General features: G+C 46.1%; 1 protein-coding gene across 1 annotated transcript in view; it reads left to right on the plus strand.

Annotated features, from left to right (window-relative positions):
• The first annotated feature begins 18,482 nt into the window (after positions 1-18,482).
• The window catches only part of LOC119314442 (D-lactate dehydrogenase [cytochrome], mitochondrial-like), a 28,253-nt gene continuing 21,815 nt past the window's right edge, over positions 18,483-24,920 (plus strand). Inside the window, exons 1-4 of the mRNA XM_037589162.1 lie at positions 18,483-18,705; positions 18,790-18,883; positions 19,066-19,166; positions 19,278-19,326. Coding sequence (XP_037445059.1) covers positions 18,485-18,705; positions 18,790-18,883; positions 19,066-19,166; positions 19,278-19,326 — 465 coding nt within the window. The 5' untranslated portion in view covers positions 18,483-18,484. The remainder of the gene's footprint in view (positions 18,706-18,789; positions 18,884-19,065; positions 19,167-19,277; positions 19,327-24,920) is intronic.

A 24,920-nucleotide genomic window follows, 5' to 3' on the forward strand; every position in this document is an offset into this window, starting at 1 on the left:
ATCGCGCTCCAGCTGCTCGAGGTACTCGCCCTTGCGGCGATCCTCGACCAGCCTTCACTGGCGACATTGCTCGAGGTAGGCGCCTTCTTGTGCCCCCCTCGCATCCATCCAGACCGATGGCGCGCTGACCCACTCGCGCACCACCCCGGTCCAGGAATAGCGCTCGATGGGGGTCGGCTCCAGCTCAGCCTTGGCTGGGGACTATGGGGCCAGTGGCGGCATGACGCAGTCGCTGATCGCGGACAATGCCATGGCCTCCGTCATGCGCGTGTGGTACACCTCCTCCTCCTCCTCCATGCGCCGCTCGTCCTCCTCCCTCTCCCGGAGGACAGCGGCCAGCACCGCCTAGTAGGCGGCCTCTGCCTTCTTGTCGTCGTCGCGCACAACAAGGGGCGGCAGATGGGAGCGACACCACACGTTGCGGATCATGTCTACTATGCAACTTTTTCTTGTACACTTGTGTTGGGCCTCCAAGCGCAGAGTTTTTTTCCCTCAAGTGGATGACCTAAGGTTTATCAATCCGTGGGAGGTGTAGGATGAAGATGGTCGCTGTCAAACAACCCTGCAACCAAATAACAAAAAGTCTCTTGTGTCCCCCAACACACCAAATACAATGGTAATTTGTATAGGTGCACTAGTTCGGTGAAGAGATGGTGATACAAGTGTAGTAGTGATAGTAGATATTGATTTTGGTGGCGTGATATCATGCGCTTATATCCCAAGTTCTGCAAGCTTGCTATTCCGCAAGTTCTTGCTGGTGACACTGTGCTTTTTTGGCTTGACCGTTGGCAACTGGGAAATCATGTTGTTCTCTTGCAGGACTGTTTCCCGAGGCTACATTCATTTGTGGTGGATGATGCAATCACAGTCAAGGACTTTATGGAGCAGACCGATAACTTGGATCATTTCCATTTGCCTCTATCACAGGAGGCCTTCTCTGAACACACACAATTAGAGGCCCTCCTGCCTTTGATCAATATGGATGCTGAGCGCAAGGATATTTGGAAGTGGCGCTCAAAGTCTGGAGTCTTTATGTCAAAGATATATTATGACTCTTGCTTCACACACCTAGTGGTTGATCCAATACTACGCTGGATTTGGAAGTGTGCATGCACGCTAAAGCTCAAAGTTTTGGTTGGCTCCTGTTAATGGGTCGCTTGAATACTAGGGATATGATGCAACGTCAACATTGGATCATCCAGGATAACACATGCGTGCTATGCAACCTTGCACAACATGAGGATCGGGCTCATCTTTTCTTTGCTTGCAACTATAGCCAAAGGGTTTGGAACTATCTTGGGATTTCTTGGACAGTTCAACCGAACCAAACCACATATGAAATGGCACAAGCAGTTAGGAAGGATTTTGGTCTCCCTTTTTTCTCTGAGGTTGTATTCACTGCTACCTGGAATATTAGGATACAATGGAATGGGAAGATTTTCAGAAATGAACAACCACCATTTAGAGCTTGGAGAAGAAACTTTATTCATGACATCACCCTCCTATCTCATAGGATTAAATGTAAATATAGAGATAGTTTTTTGTCTTGGATAGCTAACCTTTCTTAGCTTTTTCTTGTAAGTATCTTTCTCTCCTTTGTAAATTCTTAACTTGTAACCTATTCCCTTTTTATCTTTTAATAAAGGACCGCGAGGCTGTTGCCTTGCAGTAAATAGTCAAAAAATAGGAACAATAAAAAATAGCAAGGTAGCAATTGATAAAGCAGAGCACAAACGGTATTGCAATGCTTGAAAATGAGGCCTAGGGTACGTACTTTCACTAGTGCAACCTCTCAACGATGCTAATAGAATTGGATCATATAACCACCCCTCAAAGTGCGATGAAGAATCACTCCAAAGTTCCTATCTAGCGGAGAACATAAGAATAAATTGTTTGTAGGGTACGGAACCACGTCAAAGCTATTCTTTCCAATCGATCTATTCAAGATTTCGTACCAGAATAACACAAAGCTATTCTTTCGGTTCGATCTATGCTAGAGTTCGTACTAAAATAACACCAAAGCAAATTCATATTCATAATACTCAATCCAACACAAAGAACTTCAAAGAGTGCCCCAAGATTTCTACCGGAGAAACAAAGACAAGAACGTGCATCAACCCCTATGCATAGATTACCCTAATGTCACATTGGGAATCCGCGAGTTGAGTGCCAAAACATATATCAAGTGAATCAATATGATACCCCATTATCACCATGAGTATTCAATTGAAAGACATATATCAAGTGTTCTCAAATCCATAAAAGTATTCAATCCGATAACAATGAAATCTCAAAGGGAAAAACTCAATTCATCACAACAAGATATAGAGGGGAAAACACCACATGATCCGACTATATTAACAAAGCCCGCGAGAAACATCAAGATCATGACATCTCAAGAACACAAGAAAGAGAGAGAGAGAGAGAGAGAGAGAGAGAGAGAGAGAGAGAGAGATTAAACACATATCTACTTGTACAAACCCTCAGCCCCGAGGGTGGACTACTCCCTCCTCATCGTGGTGGCTGCCGGGATGATGAAGATGGCCATCGGAGATGATTCCCCCCTACGGCAGGGTGCCGAAAAGGGTCTAGATTGGTTTTCGGTGGCTACAGAGCCTTACGGCGGCGGAACTTCTGATTTAGGTTAACCCCGAAGGGGGTGCGGGAGGCCACCGAGTTGGGCACAACCCACCTGGGCTCGCCTGGGCCCCCAGGTGCGCCCAGGTGGGTTGTTCCCCCCTCGAGGTACCCCCCCAGGTGCTGCTCTGGCCCATCTTGGGTGTTCTGGTCCATAAAAAATCCACAAAAAGTTTCACGGTGTTTGGACTCCGTTTGATATTGATTTCCTGCGATGTAAAAAACATGCAAAATACAACAACTGACACTGGGCACTGGGTCAATAGGTTAGTCCCAAAAAATGATATAAAGTTGTTATAAAATGAATGCAAAACATCCAAGAATGATAATATAATGGCATGAATACTTCATAAATTATAGATACGTTGGAGATGTATCAGCGGACGCCGCGCCTCCAGGCCTCCTCGTGCTCGAAGCTGAACTGTAACACCCCAAAATTATCCCTTGGATTTAAAAAAAATCAAAATGGTTTCTTTATTTGGATGAGTCTTTGGTTTGGTTATTTTGTCTAATATCAGAAGCATTTCTTATGTTATAAGAATTTTTGTGGCATTTAAAAATATTTCAAGGATTTGGTCACTTCACTCTTGTCAAAATACTTCTAACTCTTCCAAAAATGTATTATGTCACTCTAAAATCCTCTCCTAGTCTTCCTCACTTTCTAGGACAGTGTCCAACACCTCACTTCTCCACAAAAATATTCTTCTCATATTTAATAAATTCCAAAGTTGGAATTTGCATTATTCCTAGTTTCTTTGGTTTACAAAGGAACCATATTCTTTTCAACTCTTGTCCACCCACAAAAATTACACCAGCAACTAGACAGTACCCACAACCCATTTCACCAAAAACATGGGGTTCCACAGTTCAAAATTTTCAAACTTCAGGCAATTCAAATTTGGTCTAGATTCACATTCCATGGGCAAAACCCATTTTTCCTTACTCCAACAATTCTGAAATTTTGCGAGACACTCTCTTATGCATCAACGCATCACCAAAAAAATCTCAAAATTTTCTAAAAATGTCTAGAGCTCTCTGGCATTTTATCAAACACCTGAAGTGCACTGTTCACCACTGTCAAAAAGTTTCAGTAAAATTCAGTAGTAACAGAAATTCAGAGAGAGAGGGAGATCGATGCCGTGCACTTCTCCTCTTCCACTTCCCCGCGCGGTGTCATCTACCTGAGGCTTAAATGTGATGCCCGGACCCCTCTGGTCAGTGCCTCGCCGCCGACCAGCATAGTGGCTGGCCGGTGCACCTGCCACCGCCCTCAGCCACAGCGGCCGAACAGGATCAGCACGGCCACCGGCCGCCTTCACTCCCCTACCTATCTCCTCTCCACGCATCGCCTCCCATACGGCGTTGACCCACCGCCCAAACCGCCCCGTGCATGTCTGACAGTCGCCAGAGCCGATCGCCGCCACCACGCCTGTGCATAATCCGCACCACAGATAAGGCCACAGAGCTCGGGACTCATCGCGCTGGCACTTCGAGAGACTCCCTCGGCCTCATCCACTTCACGCCGACCGCGCATGCCATCCAAACCAACCTCACCGACATGAGTAACTCCGACGTGATCCACTCTGCCACTGACCTGCTCGGACCACCTATAAAAGGCCACCTCGAGCTCCGTTCTTCATCCACACCACTCCACCACCATCTCAATCGACCTCCCGCACACTACCTCAACTTCGACAGGGTCATCTTCCCCACCTCCGACCACCCGATCCGCCGCGGCATCCGAGAGCCTCTCATCGTCGTTAGGCCATCTCCTCCACCCACAACTTCATAAGTAGCCCACGGATCGACCATGTGACCATTTCCACGCTCCAATTCGTCAACTAGAGCCCCCTCCGGCGAAGCCCACAACCACCCAACGCTGTCGTCCATCGGAGTCGACCTCGCCGTCGTTCTGGTGCTTGCCGGCGACCACCACCCACCGACGCGGGGTGCTAATACGTCTCCGTCGTATCTACTTTTCCAAACACTTTTGCCCTTGTTTTGGACTCTAACTTGCATGATTTGAATGGAACTAACCCGGACCGGCGCTGTTTTTAGCAGAATTACCATGGTGTTATTTATGTGCAGAAACAAATGTTCTCAGAATGACCTGAAACTTCATGGAGCAACTTTTTGGAAAATATAAAAAATACCTGCAAAAGATGAAGGCCAGGGGGCCCACCACCTCTCCACGAGGGTGGGGGGCACGCCTGCCCCCCTAGGGTGCGCCCCCTACCTCATGGGCCCCCTGGTGCCTCTCCGACTCCAACTCCAACTCTATATATTGTGTTTCGGGGAGAAAAATATCAGAGATAAGAATTATTGCATTTTACAATACAGAACCGCCGCCAAGCCCTAACCTCTCGGGAGGGCTGATCTGGAGTCCGTTCGGGGCTCCTGAGAGGGGAATCCATCGTCATCGTCATCATCAACCATCCTCCATCACCAATTTCATGATGCTCACCGCCATGCGTGAGTAATTCCATCATAGGCTTGCTGGACGGTGATGGGTTGGATGGGTTCTATCATGTAATCGAGTTAGTTTTGTTAGGGTTTGATCCCTAGTATCCACTATGTTCTTAGATTGATGTTGTTATGACTTTGCTATGCTTAATGCTTGTCACTAGGGCCCGAGTGCCATGATTTCAGATCTGAACCTATTATGTTTTCATCGATATATGAGTGTTCTTGATCCTATCTTGCAAGTCTATAGTCACCTATTATGTGTTATGATCTGTTAACCCCGAAGTGACAATAATCGGGATACTTACCGGTGATGACCGTAGTTTGAGGAGTTCATGTATTCACTATGTGTTAATGCTTTGTTCCGGTACTCTATTAAAAGGAGGCCTTAATATCCCTTAGTTTCCGTACGGACCCCGCTGCCACGGGAGGGTAGGACAAAATATGTCATGCAAGTTCTTTTCCATAAGCACGTATGACTATATTCGGAATACATGCCTACATTATATCAATGAACTGGGGCTAGTTCTGTGTCACCCTAGGTTATGACTGTTACATGATGAACCGCATCCGGCATAATTCTATATCACCGATCCATTGCCTACGAGCTTTTCCTATATTGTTCTTCGCTTATTTACTTTCCCGTTGCTATTGCTATCATCACTACAAAATACCAAAAACATTACTTTTGCTACCGTTACCACTACTATCATATTACTTTGCTACTAAATACTTTGCTGTAGATATTAAGTTTCCAAGTGTGGTTGAATTGACAACTCAGCTGCTAATACTTGAGAGTATTCTTTCGCTCCCCTTGTGTTGAATCAATAAATTTGGGTTGAATACTTTAACCTCGAAAACTGTTGTGATCCCCTATACTTGTGGGTTATCAAGACTATTTTCTGGCGCCGTTGCCGGGGAGCATAGCTCTATTCTTTGAGTCACTTGGGATTTATATCTGCTTATCATTATGAAGAACTTGAAAGATCCAAAAACCAAGATTTATCCCTCAACTACGAGGGGAGGTAAGAAACTTCCATCTAGCTCTGCACTTGATTCACCTTCTGTTTTGAGTAAGTTTGCGACACGTAAACCTGCTTCTGCTATTCGTTCTGATATGTCGCATGTTATTGATGATATCACTTATGTTATACATGATACTTATGATGAAACTACTTCTATGCCTGATACTATTGTGCCACCTGGTGAATTTCTGGATGAACAACTTGCTAGGGCTAGAGAGATTGAAAATATTGAATCTAATAATACTGATGAAAGTGATGATGAAGAATCACTTGTTATTCCTGAGGGTTGTGTTTTTGATCAAGAAGCCTCTTTAGCTATTTTAGCTTGCAAAGATAGATACGGACTTAAGATGTTATTAGCTAAATGGAATAAGCAATCCCTAAATGCTAGAATGAAACCTGACACTGCTTTTGCTACTTCACCCATCTGTGTTACCGATAAGGATTATGAATTCTCTGTTGATCCTGATATAATTACTTTGGTTGAGTCTGATCCTTTTCATGGCTATGAATCTGAAACTGTAGTGGTACATCTTACTAAATTAAATGATATAGCTACCCTGTTTACTAAAGATGAGAGAACTCGCTACTTTTATATCCTTAAAATATTTCTGTTCTCATTAAAGGGTGATGCTAAGATATGGTTTAATTCTCTTGATCCTGGTTGTGTGCGTAGTCCCCAGGATATGATTTATTACTTCTCTGCTAAATATTTCCCTGCTCATAAGAAACAAGCTGCTTTAAGGGATATATATAATTTTGCGCAAATTGAAGAAGAGAGTCTCCCACAAGCTTGGGGGAGGCTTCTCCAATTACTTAATGCTTTGCCTGATCATCCTCTTAAGAAAAATGAAATACTTGATATCTTTTATAATGGACTAACCAATGCTTCCAGAGATTACCTGGATAGTTGTGCTGGTTCTGTTTTCAGGGAAAGAACACCATATGAAGCTAAAATTCTATTGAATAATATGTTGACAAATGAAAATAATTGGACACCTCCGGAGCCAATTCTTGAGCCTATTCCTAAACCAACTCCGAAGAAGAGGGGCATTCTATTTCTCAGTCCTGAAGATATGCAAGAGGCAAAGAAATCTATGAAAGAAAAAGGTATTGAAGCTGAAGATGTTAAGAAATTACCTCCTATTGAAGAAATACATGGTCTTGATTTACCGCCTGTTGAAGAAACTCATGGTCTTGATAACCCGACACAGGTAGTAAAGGTAAATTCTCTCTATAGATATGATAAAGCTGAAATCCCATTTACTAAGTTTGCTAGCCTTGCTTAGATGAGTTTGATAAATTTATGGCTAAGCAAGAAGATTTTAATGCTTATTTTGGTAGACAATTGAAATACAATTCAAATATGCTTGAACACTTGGGTGATTATAGGGCTAATGTTAAAGGTGAACTTAAACTCATTAGTAAACATGCTTCTATAGTTACCACTCAAGTAGAACAAGTACTTAAAGCTCAAAATGATTTGCTCAATGAATTGAATAGTAAGGATAATGATAATGTTGTTAGAGTGGCTACTAGAACTAGTAGAATGACTCAGGAACCTTTGTATCCTGAAGGCCATCCTAAGAGAATTGAGCAACACTCTCAGAGAAATAATATATATGCACCTAGTTCTTCTAAAAGGAAGAAAAAGAAAAATGATAGGACTTTGCATGCTTCTAGTGAACCTGTTATTGAACCACCTAAGAATCCAAATGATATTTCTATTTCTGATGCTGAAACTCAATCTGGTAATGAACCTGAAACTAGTAATAATGTTACTGATAATGTTCATGATGATGCTCAACCGAGTAATGATAATGATGTAGAAACTGAACCTGTTGTTGATCTTGATAACCCACAATCAAAGAATCAACGTTATGATAAGAAAGACTTTGTTGCTAGGAAACATGGTAAAGAAAGAGAACCATGGGTTCAGAAACCCATGCCTTTTCCCCCCAAACCATCCAAGAAAAAGTATGACGAGGATTTTGATCACTTTGCTGAAATGATTAGACCTATTTTTTTGCGTATGCAATTAACTGATATGCTTAAAATGAATCCTTATGCCAAGTATATGAAAGAAATTGTTACAAATAAAAGAAAGATACTGAAAGCTGAAATTTCCACCATGCTTGCTAATTATACTTTTAAGGGTGGAATACCAAAGAAACTTGGAGATCCCGGTGTACCCACTATACAATGTTCCATTAAAAGAAACTATGTTAAAACTGCTTTATGTGATCTTGGAGCCGGTGTTAGTGTTATGCCTCTCGCTTTATATCGTAGACTTGATTTGAATAAGTTGACACCTACTGAAATATCTTTGCAAATGGCTGATAAATCAACTGCTATACATGTCGATATTTGTGAGGATGTGCCTGTTGTAGTTGCAAACGTTACTATTTTAACGGACTTTGTTATTCTTGATATTCTCGAGGACGATAGTATGTCTATTATTCTTGGAAGACCCTTTTTCAATACTGCAGGGGCTGTTATTGATTGCACTAAAGGCAATGTCACTTTTCATGTTAATGGTAATGAGCATACAGTACACTTTCCGAGGAAACAACCTCAAGTTCATAGTATCAACTCTATTGGAAAAATTCCATCGATTATATTTGGAGGTTTTGAATTCCCTCTTCCTACTGTCAAGAAGAAATATGATATTCTTATTATGGGGGATGTGCATATCCCCGTTGAGGTAACATAGTGTTATTCGAAATTTCTCCGGTTCCATGTTATTCGGAATGAGTTCGTTAACAAGACTTGATCAACCTTGTTAGTGGATTCCTTTTGATGATCATGAGATGGATGAAACTAGAAGGCACAACCTTCTGTACCCCACTTTTACTTTTTGTTATTTATATTAAATAAAATAAAAATAAATATTTTCTGTCTGTTATCTTATTATCCGTGCAATATAAAAATACCCCGAAAATAAAAGTTCTCCAAATGCCCTGAAATTTAAATATGATTTTTTCTAGAATATTTGAGAATATTTGGCACTGAGAACACAGCAGGGGGGTCAACCACCTACCCACGAGGGTGGAGGGCGTGCCCTACCCCCCTGGGCGCGCCCCTTGCCTCATCGGCCCACGGTGGCCCTCCTCCACTTATCCTTTCACCCACACACTCCTTCTTCCTCCCCCAAACACGAATATCCAGCTCAAACCCGAGTCCAAGCTCACTTTGCTGCCATTTTCGATCTCCTTGCTCAAAGCACCTCTCACAAAACTGCTTGAGGAGATTGTTCCTTGGTATGTGACTCCTCCATTGGTCCAATTAGTTTTTGTTCTAGTGCTCTATTCATTGCAAATTTTTGCTGCTTAGGCGACCCTATTCTTGAGCTTGCATGTCAAATTTATATGGTCAAAAGTAGTTTTGATGCATGATATAGGCCCTAGGCACTTGTAGGAGTAGTTGCTATCAATATTATTGAGTTTGGTTCACTTTTATTTTGAAGTTACTAAAAAAATTCAGAATTTTTTAGAGGAAGAAAAATGCTTAGGAAAATGTTCCAAGGTGGTTCCTCAAGGAAGCAAGGACCCAGGATTACAATGCGTGATGCTGATGAAGAGCCACCAAAAGACGCTCCAGTGCGTCCTTGTGAATGGCCTTCTGAGAACTTTATGGATCAAGCGGGAATTAAGGAAGAATTCAACGCATATTTGCATAACGTCGATCTTGTGAGCTTCCAGGAAGAGAAGTGCAGTCAGTATCACAATCTCACTATTACCTTTGTGAGGAGGTTTGAATTTTCATCTTCACGTAATTCTCCAACTGTCCTGTTTGATCTTTATGAAAATTCTTGTACTATGGACTTAGAGGATTTTACCACTGCTTGCAAACTTCCACAATGGGGTAGTATAAGGGATCCTCGCAAATCCGAATTTAGAGATTTTCTTGCTAGCATAACTGTGGGAGAATCTAGAGATATTACACAAGCTACCATAGGGAGCATTCACTTTCCTGCTATACATTATTTTGCTCTCATCATAGGTAGATGCATTAATGGTAAAGATGAGGCGTGTCACATGTGTGTCCCTGACCTCAGTATTCTTAGGAGTGCTGTGTTAGGAGATAAATCTTATAATTTGGGAGCCATTGTTGCACTTAGGTTGCATCTTAATAGATTTAATGGCGATTTCTTTGGAGAATTTATGCAACCCGCATAGCTAATTTTCTTGGTATAGCCATACGCGAAGATGATATTGAATTACCTCCTGCTTACATAGACTTTAATGCTATGGTTCACCACCAGTTTGTCGAGAGGAATGAATCACCTCTCCAGTATCGACTAATCTTTGACAGACGCCGTGTTGTCCATATTACTCTCCCCTCTCCTGCCTTCTTTGATCATCAGGCAAAAGGAAGATATACTATTACCAGAGAGGAGGTAGATGAGTACGATAGGAGAGTGGAGGCCGCTCGTCGCCACGCTGCAGCTCAGCAGGCGATAGCCGCTGCATCACAGTACGACCCCAGCTACTATTATGGATATCTGCCAGGCCAGCCGTGGCCATAGACCAACTTAGGCCAAAAGCCTAAGCTTGGGGGAGTACATATTTCCCACCAACATTACATTTATGTTCACACACTCGTTGCTAGATGTTGGTGCTCATACTTTTTCATTTGTATCATCCACGCTAGTTTATTTCCTTTTATGCTTTCTTCTTGTGTGTTTAATAAACCTTAAGAAAAAAATAGTTGTAGCTTTTAATTAGTTTACTTTCCATGCTTGTAGTAGTAATAAAAAAAAGAAGACCCAAAAATATTTCATGTTCTTCTTTTGCTTGTTGGGAGCTTTCCCGTGTAAATAGTTTTATTGCTTTTGTTTTCTTTGGGGGTCGATAGGAGAAGACCATGATTAAATTATTGAAGTGGCTCTTATATGCATAATTGCTGATCTGACATAAGAGCCCATATTGCCTTGTCTTCTCCTGTTTATTGAATGCTTGCAGATTCCAGCTTAGTCCAATGCACTCGCACTATTATTATTATTCACACCATTCGGCCGTGCAAGCGAAAGGCAATTATACGATATATGATGGACTGACTGAGATGAGAAAAGCTGGTATGAACTCGACCTCTTTTGTTTTTGTAAATATGATTAGTTCATCGTTCCTGATTCAGCCTATTATGAATAAACATATTTGCAATGACAATTAGAGATCATAGTTTCCTGTGCCATGCTTGATTAGCTATGAGTTATAATGGTTTACCTTGCGTGCCAACATGCTATTGAAATGGTTATGATGTGGTATGATAGGGTGGTATCCTCCTCTGAATGATTTAAGTGACTTGACTTGGCGCATGTTCACGCATGTAGTTGAAACAAAATCAACATAGCCTTCATGATATTTATGTTCATGGTGGATTATATCCTACTCATGCTTGCATTCGGTGTTGATTAATTTTAATGCATGTTCATGACAGTTGTCGCTCTCTAGCTGGTCGCTTCCCAGTCTTTTGCTAGCCTTCACTTGTACTAAGCAGGAATACTGCTTGTGCATCCAATCCCTTAAAACCACAAAGTTATTCCACATGAGTCCACTATACCTACCTATATACGGTATCTACCTGCCGTTCCAAGTAAATTTGTATGTGCCAAACTCTAAACCTTCAAATAAATATCATGTTTTGTATGCTCGAATAGCTCATGTATCAATTAGGGCTGTCTGTATCTTCCATGTTAGGCAGGTTTTTCTCAAGAGGAGTGGACTCCGCTCCTCACTCACGAGATAAATGGCTGGTCACTGGGATGCCCAGTCCCATGCTTTATGCAAACTAAATCAAAATAATTGCAGACAAAACTCCCCCTGGGACTCTTGTTAGTTGGAGGCACTCGTTGTTTCGAGCAAGCCATGGATTGATGCTTGTTGGTGGAAGGGGGAGTATAAACTTTACCATTCTGTTTGGGAACCGCCTATAATGTGTGTAGCATGGAATATATCGCCATCTCTTGGTTGTTATGTTGACAATGAAAGTATACCGCTCAAAATATTATTCACCTCTGTTTCAAAACCGAGCTCTGGCACCTCTACAAATCCCTGCTTCCCTCTACGAAGGGCCTATCTATTTACTTTTATGCTGAGTCATCATCTTCTTATTAAAAAGCACCAGTTCGAGAGCACCGCTGTCATTTGCATTCATTATTGTTAGTTTACATTGAGTATGACTTGACGGGATCTCTTTTACCATGAATTACAATGTCTAGTCAGTCCTTGGTCTTTAAAGGTGCTCTGCATTTATGTTTTGCGGTCTCAGAAAGAGCTAGCGAGATACCACCTTGTTATATCATATTATGATTGTTTTGAGAAAGTGTTGTCATTCGAGATTTATTATTATTGCTCGCTAGTTGATTATGCTATTGATATGAGTAAACTTGAGACTTGAGCGTTATTGCAAATGTGGTTAGTTATAATCTTTGCTGAAAACTTGAATGCTGGCTTTACATATTTACAACAACAAGAGCAAACAGAGTTTGTAAAAGTTTTTCTTTATCACTTTCAGTTTATCAACTGAATTGCTTGAGGACAAGCAAAGGTTTAATCTTGGGGGAGTTGATACGTCTCCGTCGTATCTACTTTTCCAAACACTTTTGCCCTTGTTTTGGACTCTAACTTGCATGATTTGAATGGAAATAACCCGGACTGACGTTGTTTTCAGCAGAATTACCATGGTGTTATTTATGTGCAGAAACAAACGTTCTCGGAATGACCTGAAACTTCACGGAGCAACTTTTTGGAAAATATAAAAAATACCTGCAAAAGATGAAGGCCAGGGGGCCCACCACCTCTCCACGAGGGTGGGGGCGTGCCCCCCTACCTCGTGGGCCCCCTGGTGCCTCTCCGACTCCAACTCCAACTCTATATATTGTGTTCCGGGGAGAAAAAATCAGAGAGAAGAATTCATCGCGTTTTATGATACGGAGCCGCCGCCAAGCCCTAAAACCTCTCAGGAGGGCTGATCTGGAGTCCGTTCGGGGCTCCAGAGAGGGGAATCCGTCGCCATCGTCATCATCAACCATCCTCCATCACCAATTTCATGATGCTCACCGCCGTGCGTGAGTAATTCCATCATAGGCTTGCTAGACGGTGATGGGTTGGATGGGATCTATCATGTAATCGAGTTAGTTTTGTTAGGGTTTGATCCCTAGCATCCACTATGTTCTGAGATTGATGTTGCTATGACTTTGCTATGCTTAATGCTTGTCACTAGGGCCCGAGTGCCATGATTTCAGATCTGAACCTACTATGTTTTCATCAATATATGAGTGCTCTTGATCCTATCTTGCAAGTCTATAGTCACCTATTATGTGTTATGATCCGTTAACCCCGAAGTGACAATAATCGGGATACTTACCGGTGATGACCGTAGTTTGAGGAGTTCATGTATTCACTATGTGTTAATGCTTTGTTCCGGTACTCTATTAAAAGGAGGCCTTAATATCCCTTAGTTTCCGTAAGGACCCCGCTACCACGGGAGGGTAGGACAAAAGATGTCATGCAAGTTCTTTTCCATAAGCACGTATGACTATATTCGGAATACATGCCTACATTATATCAATGAACTGGAGCTAGTTCTGTGTCACCCTAGGTTATGACTGTTACATGATGAACCGCATCTGGCATAATTCTCTATCACTGATCCATTGCCTACGAGCTTTTCCTATATTGTTCTTCGCTTATTTACTTCCCCGTTGCTATTGCTATCATCACTACAAAATACCAAAAACATTACTTTTACTACCGTTACCTTTTGCTACCGTTACCACTACTATCATATTAATTTGCTACTAATTACTTTGTTGCAGATATTAAGTTTCCAGGTGTGGTTGAATTGACAACTCAGCTGCTAATACTTGAGAGTATTATTTGGCTCCACTTGTGTCGAATCAATAAATTTGGGTTGAATACTTTACCCTCAAAAACTGTTGCGATCCCCTATACTTGTGGGTTATCAGGTGCCATCCCGAATATGTCCCGACCATCGCTGCCTCCTAAAACACCGGCGATCGCCGCCGGTGACCACCGCCTCCCCTCTGTACATGCGCGTGTAGAGCATGTTTGAATTTCAAACCTGATGGGTGGGGCCCACCCATTAGTATTCTATTCTTTTCGTTATTGTCGAAAGCATCTTTTGCCACTTTACGCTTTCTTTTATGGGAAGTGTATTTCTATCCGAGGCGCTTTCAGTTATTACCGTAGGGACCCGCTGGTAGTTATTTTGTTACATAGAGGTCCTTGGTTTTAAATCCTTAATAACTTTTAAACCACAGATTAGTTTCAATTGATTTTTTTCTGAATTTCTTGTTTTTCACTCTAGTTTATTTTAGTATTTATTTAAAAATAGTTTGAGACAACTTTTTGTGTTGTTGCAAAAAAGTTAAATTTGGACTTTTATTTCCACAAAACGAAGAGGGGGACTACACCGAGAGTTTTGAAGAACCTATTGTTGATTACTTTGGTGAAGGCAAGCATTATTGGACTTGGGTTATAATGAATTGTCTGCATGGTTGCATCGGAGTAGTTTTGCACCGTATAGTAGTAATAGTAGAAGCATGCATCGATCACGTCAATTTGAGCACTATTGCATGAACCCTATTGCATGTCATGTGAGCACTATTGCATTCATCATATTTCTTTTTGCTAACATATGAATGTGGTAAGAATCCAGGAGTGTATATCTTGCCTTGGACGTGCCGATGGGCACGGGCTGTGCTATGACACGACGGTGTCATTGTGGCATGAGAGATATGCCAGTCTTAATAACAACACCTCCTGAGTCGACCTAGAATTGAGTCTTGTTCCATTAAGCCTAACTACACACCGTGTTTCCACTTGTCTTCCCGCAAGGGGAGTGCGATTTAGTAAGTTGTTAACCCCTTTCCGTGTACACACCACTTAGAGAGGCCACGATGAGGGTTCCACGGCCATGGACTAATGCCAGTCACCGGGTCAGGGGGCATGGGTGTATCCGGCTGGGTCGAGAGGGGGCACCCCTTGTAATATCTGCGTATTAATACTGATCCCATGCTATTCGAGACAATGGTCTCCCTGACTTAGAGTTTTTCTTGAAAGATGCTTTGGGTGATTCCTAGCATCCGGAAAGTTATTCTGGTGTGTGCTGGTCAGGTGTGTTTCCAACCCAAAAACCGTAATGGAAATTAGTCAAGGTCTAAACATTTGCTACATAAATTCCATACATGTGGGTAAAGAGTACACCCTCCGTAGAGTTACATCTATTCAAATAGCCGTGTCCACGATCAAGGACACAGTTGGGATGGGTCAAGTATTAGTCCCGGTGTCGGTCTTTGGAGGAAAATAATTAAATTAAGCTTAATCCATCTTGCAGGATAATTATGGGCACCACCGAGGCTGTCATGAATATTATTGTTATGCATATTATTGTTGTGATGGACTAACCCATTTCTCTTATTCAACTGTACTGAGTGTCGCTTGGGATGGCTAGACTACCCGTGCACTTAGCCTTATTTTCTTTTCTGAGTATCACTTGGGATGGCTAGACTACCCGGATACTCAGTTTTATTTTTAAGACCTTATGTGGCGTCGCTTGAGTTCTCGGGCGGTCCTGTCTTGTCCGATTCTCTTTTAGACACCCGTTTGGTATTTCTTTTCAAGACCTTACAGGGCATCGCTTCCAGACACCCGTTTGGCGTTTTTCTTGGAATTTCTCTGGCGGTCTAATGCCCGATGTTCCACTTTAAATATCTTGGCTATCCCTACTGTTATTTGATTATTTACCCACGCCAGGTTGACATAATCATGCCACGATTCAAACCAGTCAATATGTGCATTTAACATGGCCCATCTTGAGCATTTGCATTCGTTATATCTTTTGTTCATGATGTTTGTGAGTACATTCCAACGTACTCACAGGCTTGTCTCTGGCTACTGTCTTGGCCAGACCTGGAGGAGGACAAGCTTGCGGAGGAGGACTGCGCTAGCAAGCCCAACGCGTAGAGGTGTTCCCAGTCAGTCACCTATGGATTTGGAGTCTACCACGTGTATCATCCACTAGTGCTTCCGCTACACAAATAAAATAGTCAAGTCTCACCCTGACGCTTGGCTTACTTTATTGTATCGGTGCTATATCACTGTCACCCACTGTTATATTCCACCGCCACCTATTTTACAAGTTTGTGATAGATTGTAGAGCACTCTGGCTCAACCCGATGTAATTATGTTTATACTAGTTATCTATATCAAGGAAGTCCACCAACAATCCCGGTCTTGGGGCTGGTGTGACTTTGGGCTATTCTGTGTTTAATTACGAAATTGAGCCTGACATGAACTATTGCTCCCACGCCAGGGAGTCGAACGCCTAGACGGCTTGGCGGCGCTGCTCCGGCGTCAGCAACTCCCACCGACGCCGCACCTCCTCCGCGCGCGCCCTCGTCGACCGCGGCATGGCCGGCATTGGGATCCTCTCCGGATCCAAGTGTCAGTCACGTGGTAGCGTTACGTCGGGGTAGGGGAGGGGGACGCGGTGCTCCCAGTGCCACCTCGCCTGGTGCACTGAGACTCTAACGTGCTACCGTGGCCGGTGGGCAGACTAGGACGGAGGAGGAGGGAGGTGGAAGAGGTGGCGGGGGCCTTGCCCTTGCCTTTGCTAGAGAAGAAGCCCATTTGCGGTGGCTAGGGTTATCGCCGACGGGGGAGTAGAGGGGTGGCGAGATGGGGACGGGGGGCTTCTAGAAGCGGACGAGGACGACCCCCCACCACATGCTCGGATTAAATAAGGCCGACTCTGTCGCTGATGCGTGGGCCTGAGGTGGGCGGTCATCATTAATATAGCTGACCGTGGTAGTTGAGCGGCCGCCAGATGGGGACGCGGCGGACACCGAGAAGGCGCGCGACGCGTTCGCTTCCCGTCTGCACTGACGCATTTCTGCCACAAATTTGGGCCGCAAATGGGTCCACGAAACGCGATTTGCGAATGGGTCGGTGCGTTGGGCCTCCACTTTTGTTCGCCTCGACCCAAACAGACGGCGGCGGACGAAATGCAGATGAAATGTTGCTCCAGCGCCAAGTCGCTCCGTACGCCAGCACATGCCCCCGTCTTTCCTTTGCGCGTCTGTACTATTATGTTGACATAGATTACATCGCGTGTCTATCCTCACTGTATATGAGAGGCGTAGGATAGAAGTATGCTATTAGGACACGACTCCTTATCATGTAAACATAAATACTACTTAGAGTCAAACTGTAACCTATCTTGTATAAATAATATTCGATACAACTTCAACATAGTCAACTAAGTCTCAGTTAAGTGATATAGTATGTAAGAAAGAAGAAAAAATACTGAAAAGAGAAAATGAATCAAAGGAATATAGCATAGACTGAGACATGACGAAGTCTTTGACTTAACAAAACTGTTGTTTTAAATACACGTACGCATGGCTTAAAATAGAATAGATTGAATGTAGAATATTAGCATTACATGGACCGCAAACGCATAACAAAACAAAGTTTTTCTTTCCTTGATAGGAAACAAGCACATGACACGTCCAACAATGGCGACATGGGAGAGACTAGGGATATTTACCCTGTCGGGTGTTGAAGAAAAGTTGTCTCCGATAGGTCTCGTTTCACATGCAGCTTTATAAGGCGCAGGATTTTCTATTGCAGAAATTGAGAAAAATACGAATATGGTGTGCAGATGACCACACAAGATCACACACGAGTCGCGAATCAATCTGTGGTTGAGTTGGTTAGGTGGACAGTGGTATCCCCAACCCACCGGGGTTTAAATCCTGGTGCTCGCATTATTCCTGAATTTATTTCAGGATTTCCGGCGATGCGCTTTCAGTGGGAGGAGACGTTCCCGTCGACGACGAGGCGCCTACGGTGACTTCGTAAATCTAAAGATGATATGCCGGCTAAGTCTCTCGGAGGTGCTCATAGGGGTAGGGTGTGCGTGTGTGCGTTCATAAGGATGAGTGTATGCGCGTGTATATGAGCGCTTGTGATGCTCAAGAAAAAAAAGATCACACACGAGTCGCTGCGCGCATCACGGGCATGCCTCTCCGGCGCATACCGTGTGAGCGGAAACGGCCAAACGTGTGCAGAGCCTAGCCTAGGCTCGCGTCGATTCAGCGTGTCGCTGGATGAGCACCCATACCACACCCACGACCGTAACATCCATCTCACACGGTGATGGATTCAGATAAACTTATTTATGGGATGCGCATCTCGAGGCACAGCGTCAGGATTCAACAGCCAGGATCGTGCGGCCGGGGTGCAAATATAGGCTGCCGCCCACCCCACCAACTCTCCCACTTGCCCTCAAAAAAAAGAGAAAACCAACTCTCCCACTGCCTGCCGCCATCCATGGCCGCCACCCTCTTCCGCCTCTCCCGGCCCCGCCGCGCGCTCCTCCCGTTCTCCGCCCTCCGCGTCCCTCTCTCCACCCAGCCCCTCCCGCAACCCCGGGACCCGTCCTCCCCCAACTCCAGCGGCGGCCTTCCCGCCTTCCTCTCCTTCCTCGCCGCCGCAGCCGCAGGCGGAACCACCGCTTCCGTCGCTCTCTGCGATGCCGGCCCCGACCACCGGTACGTGCGACTGTTCCGTCACTTCTCGCATCGTTGACTGCTGGAGCTGACAGCGCCTTGTGCTTGCCTGTTGATTTGGCCCAGGGTGGGTGGGAAAGACAGCACCGAGCTGGTGGTGCGTGGGGAGCGCAAGCGCGTGCCACAGGAGTTCATGCAAGAGCTCGCATCCTTCCTCGGGGTAAGTGAAATGAATTCGAGTTCCGCGCTGCCATTGCCCTAGTGGCAAGGCTGCGGGCGGCGATCATGATGTGCTAGCTGCGTACCTTGTGTTTGTTGTTTTCGCTGTCCGTTGATTAATCCAGCTCCAGCCCACGACATGCTCACTGACTAGGTCTAGGTGGCCGGGTTGCTGTTTTGCAGGACAACCTGACGGTGGATTACGAGGAGAGGAGCTTCCACGGGAAGCCGCAGAGCAGCTTCCACAAGGCGGTCAACGTGCCCGACGTCGTCGTCTTCCCAAAGTGATCTCACCCGGCACACACTGACGATAGATCCGTTTTGCTGGTTTATTTACTGTATACGCCAAGCTCGTTCCATGTATTGTAATGCCTCCATTAATTACTGACTTGCAGGTCCCAGGATGAGGTACGGAAGATTGTGATGATTTGTAACAAGTACAAGGTATGCATGCATGCATGGCACTCTTCCATTCATTAGCCTAAATGAACATCATATGCTCCCTGCTTTGCAAGAATTCCTGATTTGGATTCTGTATCATGTACTTCTGGTTTCCACAACAGCCCATTTCCATGATTGTGCCATGTTAGACTGTATTTACATGTGTATATTGTAACGTTGTATACCACCTCATTATATATATATATATATATATATATATATGTGATAGGCCACCCCTAGAGGGTTGTGCCGGTTCCCCCCAAAGCCTATTGTCTTACATGGTATCACGCTAGGTTACGTCCGCTTCCGCCTAAAAACCCTAAACCGCCGCCGCCGCCGCCGCGCCTGCCGCCGCCGTCGCCCGACTGCTATGACGTCCGCCGCTGCGTCCGGCTCCACCGCCACCGGTTTTCTGCCGGCCTCCCTCGCGGCACTTCTCTCGAGGCCGCTGGATGCCGCCTCCCTTCAGGCGCCGATCGGGACACGGAGCGTCGGCTCCCTCTTCGCGCTCCCGCCGGCTGCTACTTCGCCCGGGCAGGCGCTTGTGGCTCACACCACCGCCGCCCCGTCAACCGCGGCTGTCGCGCCCTCGGCCACTGCGCCGCTGGTGGCGGAGGACGTCGCGCTGGCAGGCTTCGCGGCGTCAACCGCGGCCATCGCGCCCTCTGTCACCGCGCCGGCTGCCCCTCCGACTGTCTCCACGGTGTTCTCACCTCAGCCAGTCTCCTCGATGGGATCGCAGCCGCCGCCGCCGTTTCACTTCGGCCATCTCATCACCATCAAGTTGTCGTCGGACAATTACATCTTCTGGCGCGCGCAGGTTCTTCCGCTTCTTGGGAGTCACTACCTGCTTGGCTATGTCGACGACTCTCTCCCTTGCCCTCCTGCGCTGGTTGACAGCGTGCATGGTCCGGTCTATAATCCGGCTCACCGTGTCTGGACAGGGCAGGATCAGGCGAACCTCTCCTCCATCCAGGGGTCGCTCTCTCCGGCCGTTGCTGGGCTTGTTGTCTTCGCCAAGACGTCCCACGAGGCATGGACTATTCTTGAGCGCTCGTTTGCGGCACAGTCGCAGGCTCGTGTATCTGGGCTCCGTCGCCAACTTGGGGAGTGTCAGAAGCTTGACTCCACCGCCACTGAGTTCTACAACAAAGTCAAGAGTCTCGCCGACACGCTGGCCTCCATTGGACAGCCCCTCACCGACTCCGAGTTCAACTCGTTTATTGTCAATGGTCTTGATGAGGAGTATGACGCCCTAGTCGAGATCATCAATGAGAGGGGCAACTCCACGCCCATGCCAGCACACGAGGTCTTTTCACGCCTCCTGCTTACTGAGCAACGAGTCGAGATGCGCCGATCCAGGGGCAACGGCGCCCTCTCGGCAAACGCCGCCACCAAGGGTGGTCGCTCCTCTGCTTCATCCAGGGCTCCTTCGGGGCAGTCACCACCACCCGCCTCGGCCCCTCCTCCTACTGCGACGCTACCAGGGGCTGGCGGTCCCCGTGTGTGCCAGCTTTGTGGTCGCGATGGGCACTGGGCCTCGAAGTGTCACAAGCGCTTCCAGCGGGGTTTTCTTGGTCTTGGCAATGACGGGAAGGATACACGCAACTTTGCTCGCCAGGTCGCCATGGCTGATCGTCCGCCGCCGCAGAAGCCACAGGGACACACTCAGTCCTACTCCATTGATCCCCACTGGTACATGGACTCTGGGGCGACAGAGCACCTGACCAGTGAGATGGGGAAGCTTCACACTCGTGAACCCTACCATGGCTCCGACAAGATCCACACCGCCAATGGAGTAGGTATGCACATCTCTCATATTGGTCAAGCATCACTTCTCACTAGACATGCCAATAGGAGTCTTCAACTTCGCAATGTTCTTCGAGTTCCATCTGTGACACGTAATCTTCTTTCAGTTCCTAAACTCACTCGTGATAATAATGTGCTTTGTGAATTTCATCCTTTTGATCTTTTTATTAAGGATCGGGGCACGAGGGACATTCTTCTTAGTGGGCGGCTCTGCCAAGGTCTCTATCGTCTGGAGCATCCTGGCGTCGCTCGCGTCTTTAGTGGAGTTTGGGTATCTCCGTCACAGTGGCATGCTCGTCTTGGTCACCCGGCCACACCTATTGTCCGGCATGTTTTGCGTCGTCATGAGCTTCCTAGTGTGTCTAGTAATAAAGATGTAGCAGTGTGTGATGCTTGTCAGCAGGGGAAGAGTCATCAACTTCCTTTTTCGGAGTCCAGTCGTGAGGTGAAACATCCTTTAGAACTTGTGTTTTCAGATGTATGGGGTCCTGCTCAGACTTCTGTTAGTGGTCATAATTATTATATCAGTTTTGTTGATGCTTACAGCCGCTTTACCTGGCTTTATCTTATCAAACGTAAATCTGATGTGTTTGACATTTTTGTTCAGTTCCAAAAACATGTTGAATGCCTTCTCAAGCACAAAATTGTTCATGTTCAGTCGGACTGGGGTGGCGAGTATCGCAACCTCAACTCCTTCTTTCAGTCGCTTGGGATCACTCACCGTTTAGCATGTCCACATACACATCAGCAGAATGGTTCAGTAGAACGTAAGCATCGTCACATTGTTGAAGCTGGTCTGACTCTTTTGGCCCATGCATCTGTTCCGTTTCGTTTTTGGAGTGATGCTTTCACCACTGCATGTTTTCTCATCAATCGTACTCCCACTCGTGTTTTGAATATGAAGACTCCCATTGAAGTTCTCCTTAATGAACAACCGGACTACACCTTTCTCAAGGTGTTTGGGTGTGCTTGTTGGCCCCATCTCCGTCCATATAACAAGCGTAAGCTCGAGTTTCGTTCCAAGAAGTGTGTTTTTCTTGGTTATAGCTCTCTTCATAAAGGATACAAATGTCTTCATGTTCCCACTAATCGTGTCTACATCTCTCGGGATGTTGTGTTTGATGAGCATGTTTTTCCCTTTGCCAAACTCCCTGTGTCCACTACCGAGCCACCTGTCATGCATTCATCCTCTGTTGCTTCTGACCAATTTGATGATGTTGCATATTCTCCTCTATTGTTGCCTAACCATGGTGCAGGCACTGGTCGTGGGGCTCGTTTGGAGATTCTGGAAGCGCCATCTTCCTCTTCGTCGCCATCGCCTTCATCCTCGGCACCTTCTGTTGTGCATGAGGAGCACATGGCGCCCCTTCATGGCCTCGGTTTCCGTGCTCATGCACGGCCGATCGACGTCCTGGCCCGGTCGCCTCTGGCTTCTGGGCTGCCTTCGCCATCGTCGCGCCCTGCAACCCCGCTGACTGGGCCGGCCTCCTCGGTCCCCGTCTCGCCCAGGGCGTCGGGGCAGTCATCACCAGGCCTGGCCTCGCCCGCCCCTGCCTCGCCCAGGGTGTCTGGGCCCTTCTCACCAGGGCCGGCCTCGCCTGCTCTCGCCTCGCCAAGGCCGTCTGGGCCGGTGTCACCGGAGCTGGCCTTGCCCACCCTCGGTTCGCCCATGGCCTCTGAGCCCCTGTCGTCGGGCCAGTCTTCGCCATGCAGCCCGGAGTCGTCTGTCCCGAGCTCGCCTGAGGTGATTCCTGCATCTCCGGCGACCGTCACGTCTCCGTCACCTTCGCCTCCGCCGGCTCCTGCTGCTGCTCTACGTCCACATACGCGCAGTCGGAGTGGCATTTTTCAGCCTAAGCAACGTCACGATGGCACAGTTGCTTGGTTAGCGGTGTGCATGTCTGCTGCTCTCGCAGATCCATCCTCTGAGCCACGCACGTATCAAGCTGCTATGCGCATTCCTCATTGGAGAGAGGCCATGGAGCAGGAGTATCAAGCGCTTCTTCGCAATCAGACATGGACTCTTGTTCCTCCACAATCACGGGTAAATGTCATTGATTCCAAATGGGTTTTCAAAGTGAAGAAGCATTCTGATGGGTCCATTGAGCGCTATAAGGCTCGTCTGGTTGCTCGTGGTTTTCGACAGCGTTTTGGACTTGACTATGAAGACACCTTCAGTCCAGTGGTCAAGCCTACTACCATCAGACTTCTTCTCTCTCTGGCTGTTACTCGAGGTTGGTTTCTTCGTCAGCTTGATGTTCAAAATGCTTTTCTTCATGGTGTCTTGGCGGAGGAGGTTTACATGCGTCAGCCTCCGGGTTTCTCTGATCCGGATCGCCCTGATCATCTCTGTCGTCTGTCCAAGGCAATTTATGGTCTGAAGCAGGCTCCTCGTGCTTGGCATGCTCGTCTTGCAATGGCTCTTCGTGCTCATGGTTTTGCATCATCAACTGTTGACTCCTCATTGTTTCTTCTTCAAAGGCCTGAGGTTACTATGTACTTGTTGGTCTATGTAGATGATATCATTTTGGTCAGCTCCTCTCAGTCGGCTGCTACTGCGCTTGTTCGCTCACTTGGTGCTGATTTTGCGGTCAAGGACCTTGGGAAGCTTCATTACTTTCTTGGTGTGGAGGTTACTTCTCGTGCTGCTGGCCTTGTTATGACGCAGAAGAAGTACTCTCTGGATTTGTTGCAGCGAGCTGGGATGCTTAAGTGCAAACCGACGACTACACCCATGTCTACCACTGATAAGCTCAATGCTGTTGATGGTGTGCTTCTTTCTTCTTCTGATGCGACCGAGTACCGGAGTATTGTTGGTGGGCTCCAGTACTTGACGATCACGCGACCAGACATTTCCTATGCTGTTAACCGAGTCTGCCAGTATCTGCAGTCACCCCGTGACACTCATTGGTCTGCTGTTAAGCGGATTTTGCACTATATTCGTTTCACGGTGGCTCATGGTTTGCATATTCGGCCGTCTGACTCTGGTTGTCTTTCAGCATATTCTGATGCAGACTGGGCTGGCAATCCGGATGACAGGCGATCCACAGGGGGTTATGCTGTCTTCTTTGGCTCTAACCTGATTGCCTGGAGTGCTCGGAAACAGGCTACTATCTCGCGTAGCAGTACTGAGGCTGAGTATAAGGCTGTGGCCAATGCCACATCAGAGATTATCTGGGTACAGTCCTTGCTTCAGGAGTTAAGTATACCCCAATCACAGCCTCCTGTTCTTTGGTGTGATAACATCGGTGCTACATACCTTTCTGCAAATCCGGTATTCCATGCCCGAACGAAACACATTGAAGTTGACTATCACTTTGTGCGTGAACGTGTCTCTCAGAAGCAACTACAGATCAAGTTTATTTCTTCCAAGGATCAACTTGCTGACATCTTCACCAAGCCATTGCCTTTGCCACAGTTTGAGACTTGCAGGCGCAATCTTACCCTTCTAGATTCATTAGAAAGTGGCTAAGATTGAGGGAGGGTGTTAGACTGTATTTACATGTGTATATTGTAACGTTGTATACCACCTCATTATATATATGTGTGATAGGCCACCCCTAGAGGGTTGTGCCGGTTCCCCCAAAGCCTATTGTCTTACATGCCAGACAACTGTTCCTTTTCTTTTTTATATTGATCTCAATTCAAAATAAATGAAATGAACCAGTTTACATGGGAAATGGGCCGGGTCGAAAACCATGATCCAGTTCATGTGGGAAACTAGATCAAAAACCTTGATAGCCCGAGCCCCGAGGGGCAATACATCTTGCGGAGGCAAGAATGTAGAA

The sequence above is a fragment of the Triticum dicoccoides genome, chromosome 6A, assembly GCF_002162155.2.
Source record: "Triticum dicoccoides isolate Atlit2015 ecotype Zavitan chromosome 6A, WEW_v2.0, whole genome shotgun sequence".
Classification (NCBI taxonomy): Eukaryota; Viridiplantae; Streptophyta; class Magnoliopsida; order Poales; family Poaceae; genus Triticum; species Triticum dicoccoides.